Source organism: Rhipicephalus microplus, chromosome 3, assembly GCF_043290135.1.
Source record: "Rhipicephalus microplus isolate Deutch F79 chromosome 3, USDA_Rmic, whole genome shotgun sequence".
NCBI lineage: Eukaryota > Metazoa > Arthropoda > Arachnida > Ixodida > Ixodidae > Rhipicephalus > Rhipicephalus microplus.
This window is the reverse complement of record NC_134702.1, coordinates 31,608,500-31,625,504: the sequence shown is the minus strand read 5'-3', so window position 1 is coordinate 31,625,504 and position 17,005 is coordinate 31,608,500. Positions and strand designations below refer to the sequence as shown.

The 17,005-nt window shown below is 44.8% G+C and overlaps 1 protein-coding gene and 1 long non-coding RNA gene across 9 annotated transcripts in view; one reads left to right on the top strand and one right to left on the bottom strand.

The window, feature by feature from the left end:
* Nep3 (M13 family metallopeptidase neprilysin 3) overlaps positions 1-17,005 on the top strand; it is a 192,049-nt gene that overhangs the window by 94,906 nt on the left and 80,138 nt on the right. The window contains exon 1 of one of the 7 annotated variants that reach the window (XM_075889188.1): positions 11,775-11,830. The exons of the other annotated variants lie outside the window; for them this stretch is intronic. Coding sequence (XP_075745303.1) covers positions 11,807-11,830 — 24 coding nt within the window. The 5' untranslated portion in view covers positions 11,775-11,806. Of the gene's footprint in view, positions 1-11,774; positions 11,831-17,005 lie in introns of those variants that run through there. 7 annotated transcript variants of the gene reach the window in all.
* LOC142803665 (uncharacterized) overlaps positions 1-17,005 on the bottom strand; it is an 84,026-nt gene that overhangs the window by 58,445 nt on the left and 8,576 nt on the right. The gene's annotated exons all lie outside the window — the stretch shown is intronic.

Genomic DNA, 17,005 nt, shown 5'->3' with positions numbered 1-17,005 from the left:
AGGCTAATCGCAGCGCCCCTCCCCTATTCAGTCAAAATGTAGAGCAGATATTGTGCCCCCTCCCCTCCTAAGCAACTAGGGGGACGGGGGACGGGCTACTTCCTCTCTTGCACTCCTCAAGTTTTTGAGCATATACTGGCAAGCCACGCGTGACAAATTTGACTATTGCAACCTACGTTTCTCGAAAACTCGCAACTAAATTCTCGAGCAAGTTCTTATTTGGTACCTTGTGAAAAGATATCGGTGACTGAATTACAGCAGTACTAGGAAAGTGGGACAAATATGATGGTTTTTTGACAGAAGTTCATCCGCCTAATGTGAAAGTGAGGAGGATAGCCTAGCCTCGTCTAGGAACGTGAATTCGTACTGAAGCCAGTACATATATCGTGTTTACTCGATTGCAACTCTATACGCTGAAATTGAAAGTCCAAATAAACAAAGCAGCGGCGTGAATGAAAGAATTAACTGTACTGTCAGCGAAAGTGACCTGTGACGTATGTGACGTATTTTTTCACACTTAATTTAATTTGGTGTTTTCTTTGTTTTTTTTTCTTTTTACTCTACGTGTTGACATAGGTTAAGGGTCCATATTTGTGAAAAAACTACGTGCCCTGTCTGCAGAGATGATAATCTGTAAATGAATGTGCGTTTAATTTTTTTTTTGCTGGTATATTCCTATGGTATTTATTATTATTTTTCTGGTATATTCCTATTCCGGAACCAGTACACGGAAATCTTATGTCTCAAATCCAGTGCCAAGACAACACAATTTTATTCTATACATATTCCCTCTATATATGTTTTTCCTACTTCGTGCAAAGTCTAATCTGCGCTCTGCCTGCGTAATCCCCGGGATCGGTCGGCTGTGAAAGCTGGATTGAAATAATGAAATCGACCGGAAGGATTATTTCCGTTTCGGTGGCTTTCACGGTCAGGATTTGTGTATGAAAGCCATCTGTTGAGCAGCTGTCATAGTCTTACTAATTTATTGTATAATATTGAAAATATGATTATAAATATTTGTTACTGGCGTTGCTATGGCGTTTGTGATATAAATACGAATAAATGAGATTATAAACACGCAAATAAAAAGCACGAAGGCATATGCTCCCATAAGCGTTCGTTTAGAGTCAGTGTAGTGGGCGCGAAGAAGCACCTACAGTCGGTGAATGAATTAGTTTAATTTCAAGTAAACAAAGAGAGGTGGCTTGTATGTTTTTGTACATGTACAACAACAACAACAACATTAATAATAATAATAATAATAATAATAATAATAATAATAATAATAATAATAATAATAATAATAATAATAATAATAAATATGTCAGAAAGCCGGCCTCACTCAGGGTGAGCCCGGCTGTGACTTCGTTTTCACCTCTGGTGCAATAACAAAATTTTCATAGCTACGTGTTTATTTGGATCACATCTCTTTTAGTTTATATTTGGCAGAATATGGGAAGGTGGGCTACGTTGTAGACGCGTACTTTGTTCAACCAAATCGTGCTTTGCTCTACATCTACCCCAGCATGGAATTTCCCACCCTTGATAGTTTCGTTCTTCCTTAGAACGTCTGCCTTTATATATTGTAGCGTTACCTCCATAACGGCGCCGGTTTTGTCAATTAATTTTTTGTTTCTGTTTGAGCAGTACTTTCAATGTTGCTTGCCCATATCGACGTTTACATCCAATAGCTGATGAGTTAATGCAGCTGGGAAACTGAATTCTGGAGACTGGCCTTTACACCGTATGGAGCTAAACCTCGCCAACGCCAGAAAAACCCAAGGAAATAAAGAAATTCATATGGATGATGAAGGGCGGAAGGAAGAGAGACCGGACAGTGTGCGACGCATTGCGAAAGAGGCGTGGCGGCGGAAGCCTTCCGGTCGGTGGCGCTCCGAAACCGTGACAGGCGTCACTCGGTGGGAACGTGATTTGATTTTGAGAGCGCCTCATCGCCAGAGGTCGGCCTACCAGAAAAAAAAAAACTGATAAACTGAAGCAGAAAAAAAAAGGACACGGCAGGACGAGCGTCTGGCAGATGGAAGAGCCGCCGTATGGTGTCGCCAGCTGACGCGCGAAATTGGCGCAACTCTCGCAGCTGAAACTAAAATATAGAGACATACTGAAGGAAATTCGAAAGTGACAAAACGGGAGAAAAAAATACAGATATACGAAAAAAAAAGCAGGAACAGACAAACGGACACGTTAACAAGAAAGCAAACAAGCAAACAAGAAAAGCAGTCGTCCTGCATCCCGTCGATTGCCGCCACACTGTCGAGGAAGAAGAAATGCGCGCAGAAACGGTTTGGTTCCCTTTACGTTTTTTTTTTCTTTTCGTTCGCCTTCCTCGGATATCCCATTTCCAATAACTCCATGGGCGTTTCTGGTTCGTTGAGCTTTTTACATTTCTGTGGTTCGAGCGAAGATGCAGTTTATGTAACGGAAAACCATACGTGGTCAACAACGGAAGAAGGTTGTCTCGTAGAGATCTATATATCGTAGCCGACGCTTCGGAGGCTGTGGTCGTGTGTGGCAGGTGTTGTTTCTCCTGGAGGCACCCCCTTTTCTTACGGTCTCTCCATCTAAATTCGATTGGCCGCGATAGGGCAGGCGGCTGTGATGGATGAGCGACGCCCTCAAGTCTCATTGAAAACCTTTTTCTTCCGCAGTTTTGACGCGGATAAGCGGCAGCGGGTTCACTTAGTGTAAAGAAGATCGTGTGACAGTGCACTGGCTCTGACGAATGATGCGCGTCGAAGACGCTTGAGAGCGCGTCACGCGATTTCTCGTTCCGTTTAGCAGGGCCAACTTGAGTTGGACGATTAAGATTGAGTGGCTTCGACGCAGTTTCTTTTGCGGAACATTGAGTTTAAGATCCCCAAACGTTGCTAGTGTATTACCCCCCTCCCATTCCCCCAGCGTAGGGTAGCAAACCGGGCATGTGCCTGGTTAACCTCCCTGCCTTCTCTCTTGTTGTTCATCCCCCCCCCCCACTAATTTATTTTAGCTTTTGTCGATAAATGCCGCAACGGACTTTTACCTTCACCGAGGTCACGTCACAGGTAATAAAACACAAGAAATACTTGTCGTGGCAGAACTGGCAAATAATAAGCAACTTGAAAACCACTCGAGAGTGATTCAAGCAATTTAAAGCGCATACACATATACCGTGCTTAGACTGCACGAGAATCGACACAGATCGGCATGTGATTACGGAGAGCAGGATTAGGCAGTGGGGAAAACATTCATTACGACTATTTGTATGTAAGGCGTATTGGTTTGTGTACGTAATACTTACTTCTCAGGTTTACAAGGTTTGCCTGTGCATTTTCGAAACTCCATTTCACAATGCCACGACAAATCTTCCATCAGTTGGCAATAATAATAACGACAATTTTTTTAAATACTTGAGGGTAACTTCACTGGCTTTGAAATTTAGTAAACTTCATGTCTCTTTCTCGCTGTTTTAGAGGAGCCCCTGTCAATGAATCGTTCTTAGGAGCATCCCTATTGAGTTGGGGCGATAAATAGTTCCACCAAGCTATTTATCGGATAGGTATGTCCCTCTGTAATGTGCAGTCAGGAAGGACCGTACATGTATATGCTGGCTCTTCCACCCCTCCCCCCTTCTCATTCATCTGATACATTAAAATTTGTTTTGCATTATCCGAGTTTCTCAGTTTTCCACCATCGAGTTCCGGCCTTCTTTTATTAGCCCCAGCCGAAGATTCTGCAAAGTTTTTTCAAAAGTATTTGAAACCAAATGCTCAGTCTTTTTTTTTTATTTCTTGATGTACACGGATGAATACGCGAACAGTCTATTACAACATGCCGAGTGTTTGTGAACTGACACCTCCTTCTAGGGCAATCCTGTTACAATGTTGGCACCAGAACCAAATTGAGCAGATCGCGCCAGACTGCCCAAACATTCACAAGCGATTCGCTCCCATCCCAAAGCTTGGTCACATTAAACGTGTTCATTCAGACAGCCCCTTGTATCAGGGTAAGGAAGTGCTGCGCCAATTGCGGCATGATGCGCCGATCTGGCCTGCATGCCCCGCCGCGGTGGTCTAGTGGCTAAGGTACTCGGCTGCTGACCCGCAGGGCGCGGGTTCGTATCCCGGCTGCGGCGGCTGCATTTCCGATGGAGGCGGAAATGTTGTAGGCCCGTGTACTCAGATTTGGGTGCACGTTAAAGAACCCCAGGTGGTCTAAATTTCCGGAGCCCTCCACTACGGCGTCTCTCATAATCATATGGTGGTTTTGGGACGTTAAACCCCAGAAATCAAAATCTGGCCTGCATACACCAAGCCACGCCTAAATGGCAATTTTTTACGTGCAACGCCAAATTTAGTCGAGAGCTTTATCATCAACCGAGCAACACGCGTGGGCTGCACAAAGGACGCAATCGCGTCCATATAACATTCTGCCTGCATATCTAACATCGTATTTCGGATCCCGAATGAATCTTGCGCCACGTGAACACAATTCATGGTTCTTGTTAATTTGGCGTTTGTGCGAATACCTCGTTATGTGACTCTTATGTATGGTTTAAAAGCAAAGCTGTTAGGGGCACTATAAAAACAGCACTGCTGTTGCAAAAAAAAAAAAAAACTCCACGTACCATTGCCGAGCCACCGTCGAGCCCGTGCTGTGCTCAGCGGTTGCTCGGCAACGATGCGGCGAGCTTTTTGCGATAAATTAAGAACAAATTAAGAATGTGTGTCACCGGAGTAGCGATGACTGCTATAGCAACAATTGGTAATGTTGTAATGGAGATGCCGCAAGGACTTTAGTTTTGTTAACTCACCATCACGCGTGTAACCCTGCCTTGCGCGAACCGCGCCCGAATGACTGGGGACTATCTAGATAATTTTAGAACACTCCTATGAGATTACGCGCACAACGCGCACAGTACAGTTTCTTCTCTAACTTCCGCGGCTGCTAGCGATTAACGCTGGAACATTCGACAGCAAATCAATAAATGCCACCGCACTTTGCTGCGTGGCAGATTATCGACAGCCGACGCTTCGTGCTCGCTGCTGTCAATCTACAGCGTGTATTGCTTGTAGAGTAATGGTTCCTTTTCCGGGCACAGGTTAGCCCAAAACAGCGACTGCTGCCTTTGTCGACTTTACAACCCCGTGACACTGCGAAGGCTGACAGCTAACTCTTTTGGGCCCCGCCGTGGTGGTCAAGTGGCTAAGGTACTCGGCTGCTGACCCGCAGGGCGCGGGCTCGAATCCCGGCTGCGGCGGCTGCATTTCCGATGGAGGCGGAAATGTTGCAGGCCCGTGTGCTCAGATTTGGGTGCACGTTAAAGAACACCAGGTGATCGGAATTTCCGGAGCCCTCCACTACGGCGTCTCTCATAATCATATGGTGGTTTTGGGACGTTAAACCCCACATATCAATCAATCAATCAGCTAACTCTTTTGGAGCGGGGTCAGCCGTTCGGCGGCACGCTCGGCAGAAACGCGCCTGCGGCCGATCTTGTTGTTGGCATGCATGTGTGACCACGCAGTTTCGAAGCCAGGTTGCTTTTTTTGTTCGCGTGTGTTTAATGTTATTCTATTGATGAAAATCCGTATGCGCATGCCGGAATTCGTATGCGCCTGCGCATGCCGAAATGCCGTAGTTGGCGCCAAAAAGTTCTTTGATGTCTTAAACTGAGCTATTCATATACGTCTTGCCTCCGCCAATGAACTTCCATCGGGCCTTATCGCGTCATCGACGGAGAACGGAACGAGAACCAATAACAGACTCGAGGCTGCAGTATGCGTGGTACGCATCGTTTTCGCATGACATTTTTTTTTATTGAAATAGAAAATAAACGAAGGCGTTTTTGTCACAGTTACTTGGTGACGGCTGCCTCTTTCCACTTTATTGATAGAAATAAATTAAAAAATAAAACAAACAAATAGCATATATACATATATACAGTCCTACATGGGTGAGAGCGAAATTCATCCAATGGGCAGAACAAACACGTATACGTCACGCTCACTTTTAATTTTTGTCCCCTCAGTAGTCATCTCAAATCTTCGTTTCTTCGAAGAACTTGTTGCGGCACCTTCATTGCTTTACCATTTGTTTTGAATGGCCATGGACCTAGTATTTTATTCAACGCAAATGGCCGCTTGAGATCTAACTTGTGCAGTTCTTGTTCTAGTCGCCTTCGGTGTGTGTCGTGTTTCGGACAGTCGAGCAAGAGGTGACAGATATCCTCGTCGTCGTGGCCGCATGAACATGCTGACAATGTTGCACGCTGAATACGAAGTAGGAAGTGCTTGGTGTAAGCAGTTCCGAGTTCTAGGCGATGTATGGGTGTGTCGATACGTCTTGGGAGGTCACGGTCTAATTGGTATTCAAGATTAGGATCAACAGAATATAGGATCGATTCCTTTGTTTTGTCTGTGAACCAGGTAGACAGGCATAATTGACGTTTAGTTGTTCTGAAAATTCTATTTACATCATATTGAGATACAGGAATGAGGCACGTTTGCGTAGAATGATGAGCGGTTTTCGTCAACTCATCTGCCATTTCATTTCCCTTGATTCCGCAGTGTCTGGGAACTCACTGAAATGCCACCCGATGATTCGACTTCATAGCTTCTGAAACCTATTTTAGTATAGCGTACACTATACGCGCATCAATGTGTCTTGAAGTGGCATTTTTCACACATGCGAGTGCTGCCAGAGAGTATGTAATTACCACCCATTTTCTTGGCGTCGTTGGCAGTTTAATAAAGCTTATGGCTAGCAAAACCGCTACGAGCTCCGGCGTTGTTGTAGACGAGAGGTGGCCCAACCGACATGCATATTCCTCGTGCAATTCCGGAATTCTGTCGCTGTCTCTTTGGTGACGGAGCCGTCAGTGTACACGTGAGTGTATCCTTGGTACCTGTCAAACAGATGATGTGATGCCAACTGCTGTGTGGCAACGATTGGTACTTCATGCTTGCTGCGAAGTCCTTCTATTGACGTTTCCATAGTTGGTAGCTCAAGCAGCCATGGCGGGTAGTTTTGGTAACCAATTTGTCGGCACAGGAAGCCGGGAAATATACTGTTGGTACACATGGTGCATTTGCACTCAGGCATGATTGACGATGTTGGATATGAGTGGGTGTGAAGGGTACGTGTTGCGTAACTAGTCGAAAGAGGTGCCGACATGTCTCCACATTTCTAATTACTATAAAGTTGGGTTCTCTTGCCGCTATCAGTGTCACAGAACTTGATGTTGCCTGTGGAGCCCCCAGCCATATGCGTAAGCTTCGTGCTTGTAACAGCTGAAGTCGGTGTAGAGACGTCTGGGAGATGTTGTGAAGAACTGGCGCAGAGTAGGCAATTTTCTGTCGGATTTGTGCACAATGAACGTGGAGTAGAGACGCTGGTGTACCGCCCCATTCTGTTCCCGCGATGCGACGTATAACATTTGTGGTGCATTGATTGATTGATATGTGGGGCTTAACGTCCCAAAACCACCATATGATTATGAGAGACGCCGTAGTTGAGGGCTCCGGAATTTTCGACCACTTGGGGTTCTTTAACGTGCGCCCAAATCTGAGCACACGGGCCTACACCATTTCCGCCTCCATCGGAAATGCAGCCGCCGCAGCCGGGATTTGAACCCGCGACCTGCGGGTCAGCAGCCGAGTACCTTAGCCAAACGACCACCACGGCGGAGCGGCCACACATTTGTGGTGCAGTTCACTTCATTTTCTGGATCAGCAATATGCTGACTTCATTTGAGTTGGCTATCTAAGGTAACACAAAGGAAGCGATGCTTTCGTCACTGAGTTTCCACCCATTCAGCGTCCCTGGAGTATCATTACGTCACCAGCCTCCAAGAGAACGGCTTGCACGCCCGGTTGATTGTTAGACTATTCAAACTACAACATTAGCGGGAAAAGGACTGAGGCAAAAGTTACGACGTGAAGTGCACGCTATAACTACCGAATTCCGTGCACCCACAGAAACAGAGCAACCACGCACAAACGCCAGTGGACAACCACTACGAGACGGCCTCGTGGATGAGGAGTTGCGCGAAAGATGTCCGACTCGCGTGACGCGAGTGACGCATCTATACACGCAACACCATTACTGGAACCAGGCAGTCAGCCGGTGCAAAACGAGTGTTTGCGGTTGTCAACGTGGCATGCTTTCTTCTTCTGCAAGTGAGGACACGCGAAAAGACAGTGTATGAGCGGGAGGCTTGGCCTATATACAATGCCGTTCGCTCTTTCAAAAGCTGCACCTTTATCCCTTCCCCAGTGCAAGGTAGCAAACCGGATGTGCGTCTGGTTAACCTCCCTGCTTTTCCTTGCATCTCTCTCTCTCTCGCTCTCTCTCTCTCTCTCTCTTTCTCTCTCTTTCTCTCTTTCTCTCTCTTTCTCTCTCTCTCTCTCTTTCAAAAGCTGCACCCGTGTGCATGTTGCAATTCCACAGCACCGAAAGAAGAACACGCCGACGCTGGTTGCTGTTGTTTTATTTGGTATATTTAGCAAAAAAAAAAATGTGCCTTCTGCACGCACTGCACAGGCTCACATTGTGGCGTGCTAATCACATGCGGAAACGACGCGCGCTAGTTTTTACAGTCACCTATACCCATACAAAGAAGAAAATAAAAATAAAAACGATACGAGATGACAATGGACTCAGCGTAGACCCGCTGTCTCTCTGCGTGCGCAAAGAAGGATACACAAGAAGCAAGGAAGAATAGCGCGGACGTTTACTCGGCGGTCTCTGCGCTGTAAGGCTTAGTTAGCATGCACGAACGGGGTCCAGTCTCCCTGCGTATGGCCGTGCCCTGGGTAGTTAAAAGTCCTTTTGCCCTAGGTAAACTTTGACCGCCATATAGTAGCACACGGACGCTCACTGCGTTTAATTAACCATGCAAAGGAGGGCTCCATTAAGGTCCTCCTGTCACATTTAACCAGGTCGCACGCCATGTCACCGTTAACCCTTCTCGGCCCATTAGGAACTTGGCGCGGGGGAAAAAAGCGGGACGGGAGGGGGGGGGGGGGTCGTATAAATAGACGTACGGCAAGGGATCGCATCTTGTAACTTTACAAGTCTTTTTCCATTTTTTTTTATTTCGATGAGATGAAAGGTAGAAGCCCTATTTAACGCTGTACTTCATTTCTTATTAGTTTGATGTAACGTACGCTGAAAAGAATAATTCTCCTTCGCGTGACCTCATGCTTGCTGTATGCACTTAGAAATTCTGAACGCCGTCAACAATGCAACGTAACAATAGAAGCACTAACTGGCCTCCGAAATGCTAAGGCAATTTTAAAGTAGGTGGGGACCGTGGCTAGCTAATAGTGCTGATTGTTTTGTGGAACATATGAGTTTAAAACAGAGAGAGAAATGGGAAGAGGTGTAATGAGAGTAATTCGAAGCGTAGCAGGGTCACTTGCAGGCGGCCTCAGTATCCCTGAGTTTCGAATTAATATTCGATTCTTTATCGCTCCTCTATGCCGTCGCGGGTCGCGTGGTAAGCAAAGAAACAAAATAAAACTGCAACGACAGGTTTCACGTTCTCGCATGGGAGTGAGGATACAAAAATCATCCATCTTCGGCGAGCCAAATTGAATTACGCCTATGACGGTGCGAAAAATGAAAAGCAAGACCTTTGAGCAAACGCGGACGCGTGCAGAAAGATAAAACAACATACTTATCTTAAAAAAAATGAGATCGTGAGTCGACATAACAAGAAAAAAAAAAAAAGTGGGATATAAAGACATGTCTATTTCACACAGCTCCATGGTCCCCTGTCAGCGCTGCTTGGGGCGCGTTCCTAGATGAAGAACAATAAATGCTGAAAAAAAGAAAGGAAAAGAAAGAAACGACTACATCTCGCTCATCGGGCGGTCACGGCGGATAGCGAATCTACACGGTTATACATTAGTTTCAATGAGGAACGTTTGCTTCTGCCCAATCGCCCATTCGACGATGCAGGAAAAACGATACGTCACGTTGGTGTTTTTTCTCTTACGCTGTTTCAGCTCATTTCCTCGGCGACGGTCGCGGTGCATGGCTTTCCGGGTTGGCGTATGGGGTTACGGTGCGGTGGAATTCACGCTGACCTCCCTAACTTGCGGGAGCGTACACAGTCGTAACTATGCGGTGATTATAACGTACGCGTACTATAAGCCGCAGTGCCGCGCTGCGTTTGAAAGATGCCGAAATCACAAAAGGGAGCTAATTAGTGGCGGTAAAACTCGACTCGTGAGAAGGTGCAACTCAGCAGTTCTGACAAAGCCACTGGCGCCGTGGGTGTCCTTGTTTGTGTTTGCTTTGCTTTTACCACTCTCTCGCTTTAACATTTTTTATGACGTTGAAGAAGAATAGAATATTTGCAAAGATCTTGATCGAGTACAGAATTACTAATGCTGAGAGTAGTTTTCTTTTTTCGAGTTTTTCCTCAACTGTTTCATGTTGCGAGACTATCCAACGCGGTGGATCGGCAGCAATGGCGTCACTCGGCTGAACACGAGGTCGTGGGTTCGATTTCCGCACACAGACACCGTATTTTCATGGAAAGTGCGCCTCACATAAGCTCGTGTATTTTGGTTCGGGGGCACGTAGAAAAAATTCCGGAGGGTCTAGATTAATTGGGAGTCACCCACCGAGACGCGTCTAAAACATATCGTCGAAATTAATTTTAGTTCGAAATTTCCACGAAAATACAAACTCGTTGGCACTTTCAAAAATGTTAGCTAAAATTCTCGACTCTAATCCTATAGTGCAGAAACTACGATTGGCGGAATTAAACTTAGAAAGTTAATAAATAATTTGATGGAGGCCAAAATGTTGTACTCCCGTGGGCTCAGATTTGGGTGCACGTTAAAAGAACAGGTGTTCGAAATTTTCGGAGCGTCTCATAATCCTATGGCTATTTTGGGACGTTAAACGCTACCATATCGAAGTTATAAATAATACGAATTACTAGTCCAGCTTAAACGTCCAGTTTAATAACATAACAAATTATAGCTGGCCACAATTAAAAAGACGATATTGCTATGAATTTTCAAAAGTAAATTATTTGTGTTGAAATTCATTCCACAGAAGCACAAGCGCTAATATTTATGTAATGTTTATGTATGCTGCTTGATTTTGTCTTTTGTGCGCTCCCTCATTAATATAAATAGCACATATAGGTACAACGAAATCTCATCTATTGTTTCTTAGGCTTCCCACGCTTAAGGCATGGCACTGAAATGAACTTCCCTTCCCATTTTTTTTCGCTAAGTTTACTACGCCTTAGGAGAAGTGCACATGCTATATACATTTTAGCCAGAAGTGATTGGTAAAGCAATGGGTAATCCTCTAGAAATTACTCGCTTAAAGCAACTCATTACATTACTAAGTTACCACCAACCTAATTTGAATCCACATTGCTATTTTCATTTCAGCAAAAAGTATTTAACGACTTTATCGTCCCTACTGTTTCATTACTACCAAGCCTGAGAGAAATATAACACCGTTCACACTGATGGTCACACTCGCGAAGACGTCCGAGGTCGCGTAGTTGGTTTTCTTCTGCGAGTGGCGTCGTGTCGGTGGGCTCAAGCGCGGAATCGAACGTACGCATATACGTACGGCATGCGGGCGGTGCTGAGGTCTTTCTAGTGGGCGTACGCTCGCAAACGCGTGCATTGGACGGGGTGAACGCGCGTCGTAGGCCGCATCGAATTTCTCCTCCAAGCAGCTGTTTATTTGAGAAGGGCTGCGTGTCCAGTTTGTGAAAGACAGTGGTCCGTGCGGAGTGCGCTCGCGCGCCAAGAAGACGGTAAACATGTTGAGGATGTGGCCTGAGCAGGTGAATACTCGGTCATTTACTCTTTATCACATTTACTTATCGAACAATAAGAGAGGATCGAATGTTATTTTACGACAACCTCTTCGTCGGTTTCTCTTATACGTTCAAGTTTCGTTCTTGACAGCAACTTTTTCTTCAGGCTTTAATTTTTTTCGGTTACTATTTTCTTGTAAGTATACACCACAGTAATGTTACGCCGTCTTTAACCTATCTACATTTGAGAATTACGTTAACGCCGGTCTTATATTGATTATTTCTAGACATGGCCTTTTCATTCTTCTTGGCGTGCTTCAGTGGGGTTTCTTCGCACTAAGTTACTCAGCGCGACTTTCGCTGCGGTATGAATAAATGAGTGAGAACAGTTAGAGCGGTGAAAGTGAAATAAAGAAGCTCGTCATCTGCAGTCACATGCTTTAGTACATATATATCGTGTTTTGTAGTATTTTATTGTGCTGTTACAGTTTACACTCGCTCGGGTCTTTAAGCAGAGTTTAAAAAAAGAGATTACGGGAAAGAATAACAATTGAAATGAGACAAAGAGATTTGACAAAAAAAGAAGCTAAAAAAAACCAAGGCTGGTGCAAAGATGTCAAATTAAGTGTGTGCCTTCTACATTCCTGCGTGAAAGTGTATTTTGTTTCCATGAAGCGCTGCTTCGTCGTCAACATGAATGTCTTCAGATTGTAAATGTCGCGGGAGCCAAGTTTTAAATGCGAACCATTCTTTGAGAACTTCGGCAACTTTGAGCGTATCTATCTATCTATCTATCTATCTATCTATCTATCTATCTATCTATCTATCTATCTATCTATCTATCTATCTATCTATCTATCTATCTATCTATCTATCTATCTATCTATCTATCTATCTATCTATCTATCTATCTATCTATCTATCTATCTATCTATCTATCTATCTATCTATCTATCTATCTATCTATCTATCTATCTATCTATCTATCTATCTATCTATCTATCTATCTATCTATAACTTTGAGCGTATCTATCTATCTATCTATCTATCTATCTATCTATCTATCTATCTATCTATCTATCTATCTATCTATCTATCTATCTATCTATCTATCTATCTATCTATCTATCTATCTATCTATCTATCTATCTATCTATCTATCTATCTATCTATCTATCTATCTATCTATCTATCTATCTATCTATCTATCTATCTATCTATCTATCTATCTATCTATCTATCTATCTATCTATCTATCTATCTATCTATCTATCTATCTATCTATCTATCTATCTATCTATCTATCTATCTATCTATCTATCTATCTATCTATCTATCTATCTATCTATCCATCCGCTTACGTTTGGGTGCTCTCGTGGTCACCCCCTTAACTTGGGCGTGAACCAAATTAGCATGGGGGGGTAAGATGGTTTGACGAATATGACGCGCTGGTAAAGACATTAATAATGTCACAATCCCGTCACGTACCTCGTCGAATTAAAATTTCCGGCCAGACAGTGGCACATACCCATGGGAAGGTATGTGCCACTGGCATGCGGGTATGTGCCACAGGTGATTGACACCTATTATCTACTAAGAAACGACGAGAACACACATGGGCAATTTTAAGGCGTGAGCGTTCAGCAATGTCTGACATCGGTAGCGTTGACCCGAAAAAGGCATAGAATTAATGTCAGGGTCCCAGCTGGAATCGAACTAAAGAATTCTGCGTGGCAATGAATCATTCTACCACAGAGCTACGTCATATCTATCAACTTCTTTTCAAATAGACGCTAATCATCATGAAACATCAATAGTGGTTGCAGTGCTGCCTACCCAATTTTATAAACATTACTTATGTACGCCTGTGACACAGCCGTCACGTCAGGTTACCGATAATTGTAGATAGGTGTCATGCACTTAAGTTGATTTATGCAGCAGTTTCCAGGACCAGCACCTTCGCAAGCACCAGCGTTTCATATCAGCATCTGGTGTTGCTAATACGCATGTTCCAGCTGACATCGTTGCGCAAGTGCAGACACCTGGTTATATCAGCATTTGCAACTCTTCAACGTATGTCTGTGCGTGCAACATTTGTATACATGTATTTAGCGTCATTTTATGACGTGTAGCTCAATATAAAAAATTGCAACACGGTCCCCGTCCCTCCGCATGCTTCGCATAACGTCGATTCGCAGGTATACGTGCGATCCGCCGAATTTTTTTTTTACTTCGGGATTTGTCAGAGCAGTAGAGGGGGGAAACAGCACGTGCGTTCACGATGACGGGTTCCTTTGTCAAAACGTCGTCTCCAGCTCTATCCTTTCCTATACACGGCTCCTCACCGCAATAAAATTAATTTCTTGTGGAAATCAGGTCAGTGTGATTTGAAAGGGGGACACCAAAGGTCACGGGTTCGATTCCGGTCACGACGGTCGCTTTTCGTTCTGTTCTGTTCTGTTCTAACTGTTTTGCTGTGGAGAGGTTGAGGTGCATATTGCCTCGGCTACTTCATACCACGAAGTTCTGGAGAGAAAAAAAGAATAATACAGAACAGTACCCAAAAATGAACAATTCGAAAAAAAAAAGACCATAATAACACACTGAAACCAGTTCAAATATCATGTCAGTACACAGTTTGCTTACAGCAGTTCACACTGTCATAAACTGTTTCCACGCACACCTTCCTTTTCTAATGTCAGTATATGCACTAACACATTTCATTTATATCCATCCCTGGCTGTTTATCACTGGCGCTTATCCAGTCCGGTCTCCACTAAAAGAAGTGTCAGGAAAATGTTCGCCTTTTTCATAAGATGTATCTCAGGCTATGGTCCAAGTAATTTATTTAATATGAGGGGCCGTCTGTCCAAACTTGCTAATTTGTTGTTTAATTTCTCTCTTCCATTCGCGTATTTAACGCACTCCAAAAGAATATGGCGAACATTTTCTTCTGCATGACCACAATGGCATTCCGGCGAGTTGGATCGATGTATCTTGTGCAGGAAGCTGTTTGTGTACGCTACTTCCATTCGAAGTCTGTTGATAAATGTATCTAGGTGTCGCTTTCGACGGAGACGACGAGATGGTAGTTGCCCGTGTACTGCGTGACCCACCAGACGGTCTAAATTTCCGGTGCCCTCCACGAACGCGTGCTTTACGACTTCGGCAAGTAAAAACCGCAGATTTAGATGATACTGATACCTGGTGTTTCACTCCCCAAAATGACGATGCGATTACGAGGAACGCCGTAGTGGAGGGCTCCGGAAAGTGTGACCGTCTGGTGTTAGTTAACGTGTACCGACATCGATCGCACACTACACGGGCTTCTACCATTTGGCCTGCATCGAAATGTTACAGCGGCCACCGGTATCGAACCCGCGACCTCCGGCTCACTAGCCAAGAACCCAAACCATTGCTCCACCGAGGCGCAGCCCAGACTTAGGAGCCTCATGAAACACGAAGTGTGACTGTCGGTGTCGGTGTCAATTAGAGCGGTGCAAAAGATCATCATGAGATGACATCACCACATGACGGCATCAAGACGTTACGGATATCTGAAATTTGTCACGACATCGTGACGTATTGCGACGTCACATAACGTGACCTAGTATGACGATGTCATCACCCCTTGGTCAATGTGGGCCCGTTTTGAGGGCACTGCAGAACCACGTCAGGCTTATAGAAATCACTGCCCCCGGATATTAAGAAGATAGATAAAGGAAGATGTTACTGTTATTAAACTTTCTGTAACGACTTCAATGAGCGTGCCTCTTAAAGCCGTGACGCTATAACGCCGCTGAACTCAGGCCTGCCTCGCACACACAATACCAGGAAAACTTACACGTATACGCTTCAAATATATTGTTAAGGCGGACAAGAGAGACTCAGCTTTCCTTCGAACGAATCTCAGAGTCAATGTAATAAATACCGAAAGGGCGCCTGTAAGTATTTGTGCGAACGACCAACTATAGAAAATTTTAAATGGTCTCAGCGCGCGGACTCGTTGGTCATCTCTACGCATAAAAGTCTTACATCCGTCTACGTGCATTTTTCTGCAAGAAGTAGGAGCAAGGAAAAAAATAAAATGCCGGGAGGTCACAGAGACGCACGCATTTTTCTGAAAAATTTTGCTTCTACTTCGGGTAATTGTCGTCACGAATATTTAAACACCGCATGCGCTGCTGCCTACATATGCGCGATAGAATGTTAAATAACGCCGCATTACTTGAAAGGTGCGCTTTGTTAGACGCGTTTTGCGCAACCTGCGCTTGTAAACGACAGTTTCTCGTTTCGACGACACGGAAGAAATGAAAAAAACGAAACGCGTAGAAGAGGAGCGTGCGTGGTCAGAGTAGGTGAGCGAGTCGATGATACCACTGTTGCGAAAGCCGGGGTCCGAACGGTCACTCGCAGATTCACGGCGTCGGTCGGGATAGTAGCAATGCGAAGGAGAGACTCAAAGCTAACAAACAAACAAACAAACAAACAAACAAACAAACAAACAAACAAGCAAACAAAAACCTTTCAGTACTACTTCACGGGAGCGGAATGTTAAGGCGGTTTCACATGCCGCCGATCACAGCGAAAAAAAAATCGTTTCGTTCGCTCCATTCCAGAAGGCCCACGATGTGGCGGTGAGGCTGAGCCTCCCCGTCCCAACGTGGGAGCGGCCCGCGATGCTACCCCTATAAAACGGGGGTGGAATCCTTCAGGACTCCAATAAAAGTTTTTCATCCATCCATCCATTCGCTCCATTCGCTCTGTTTGCAACCTCCGCTGATGGTGGTTTCGTTTCACATGGACTGCAAAAGCTCCGCGATTTCCACTCTGCGACTGGAGCGGCGAGTTCTTGCCATCGTTCTTCGTGGCAGACACGAATGTAGTGCAATTATCTGTGCATTAAATCATTCAGTTTCCATGAACAGTAACGGAGTGCCCGCTTGTTTCGCCATTTATGAACACTTTCCAATCAAAATTCATTTAAAAAAATGCACAGCATCGGCCATATTACCAAAACAAACACGTCGACCCAATTTCGACGTTTTGACTGGTCTGGCCGTATTTCGACGGGTCCAGACCGAAAATCACTCCCGCTGCTGCGACTATAGCGAAAATGTCTAAAATGTTGGTAGTTCGCCGCAGACCGCTGCATGCGGCGGGAGCGAACTGCCACTTTTTTCCCGCTGTGAGCTAAGTGGC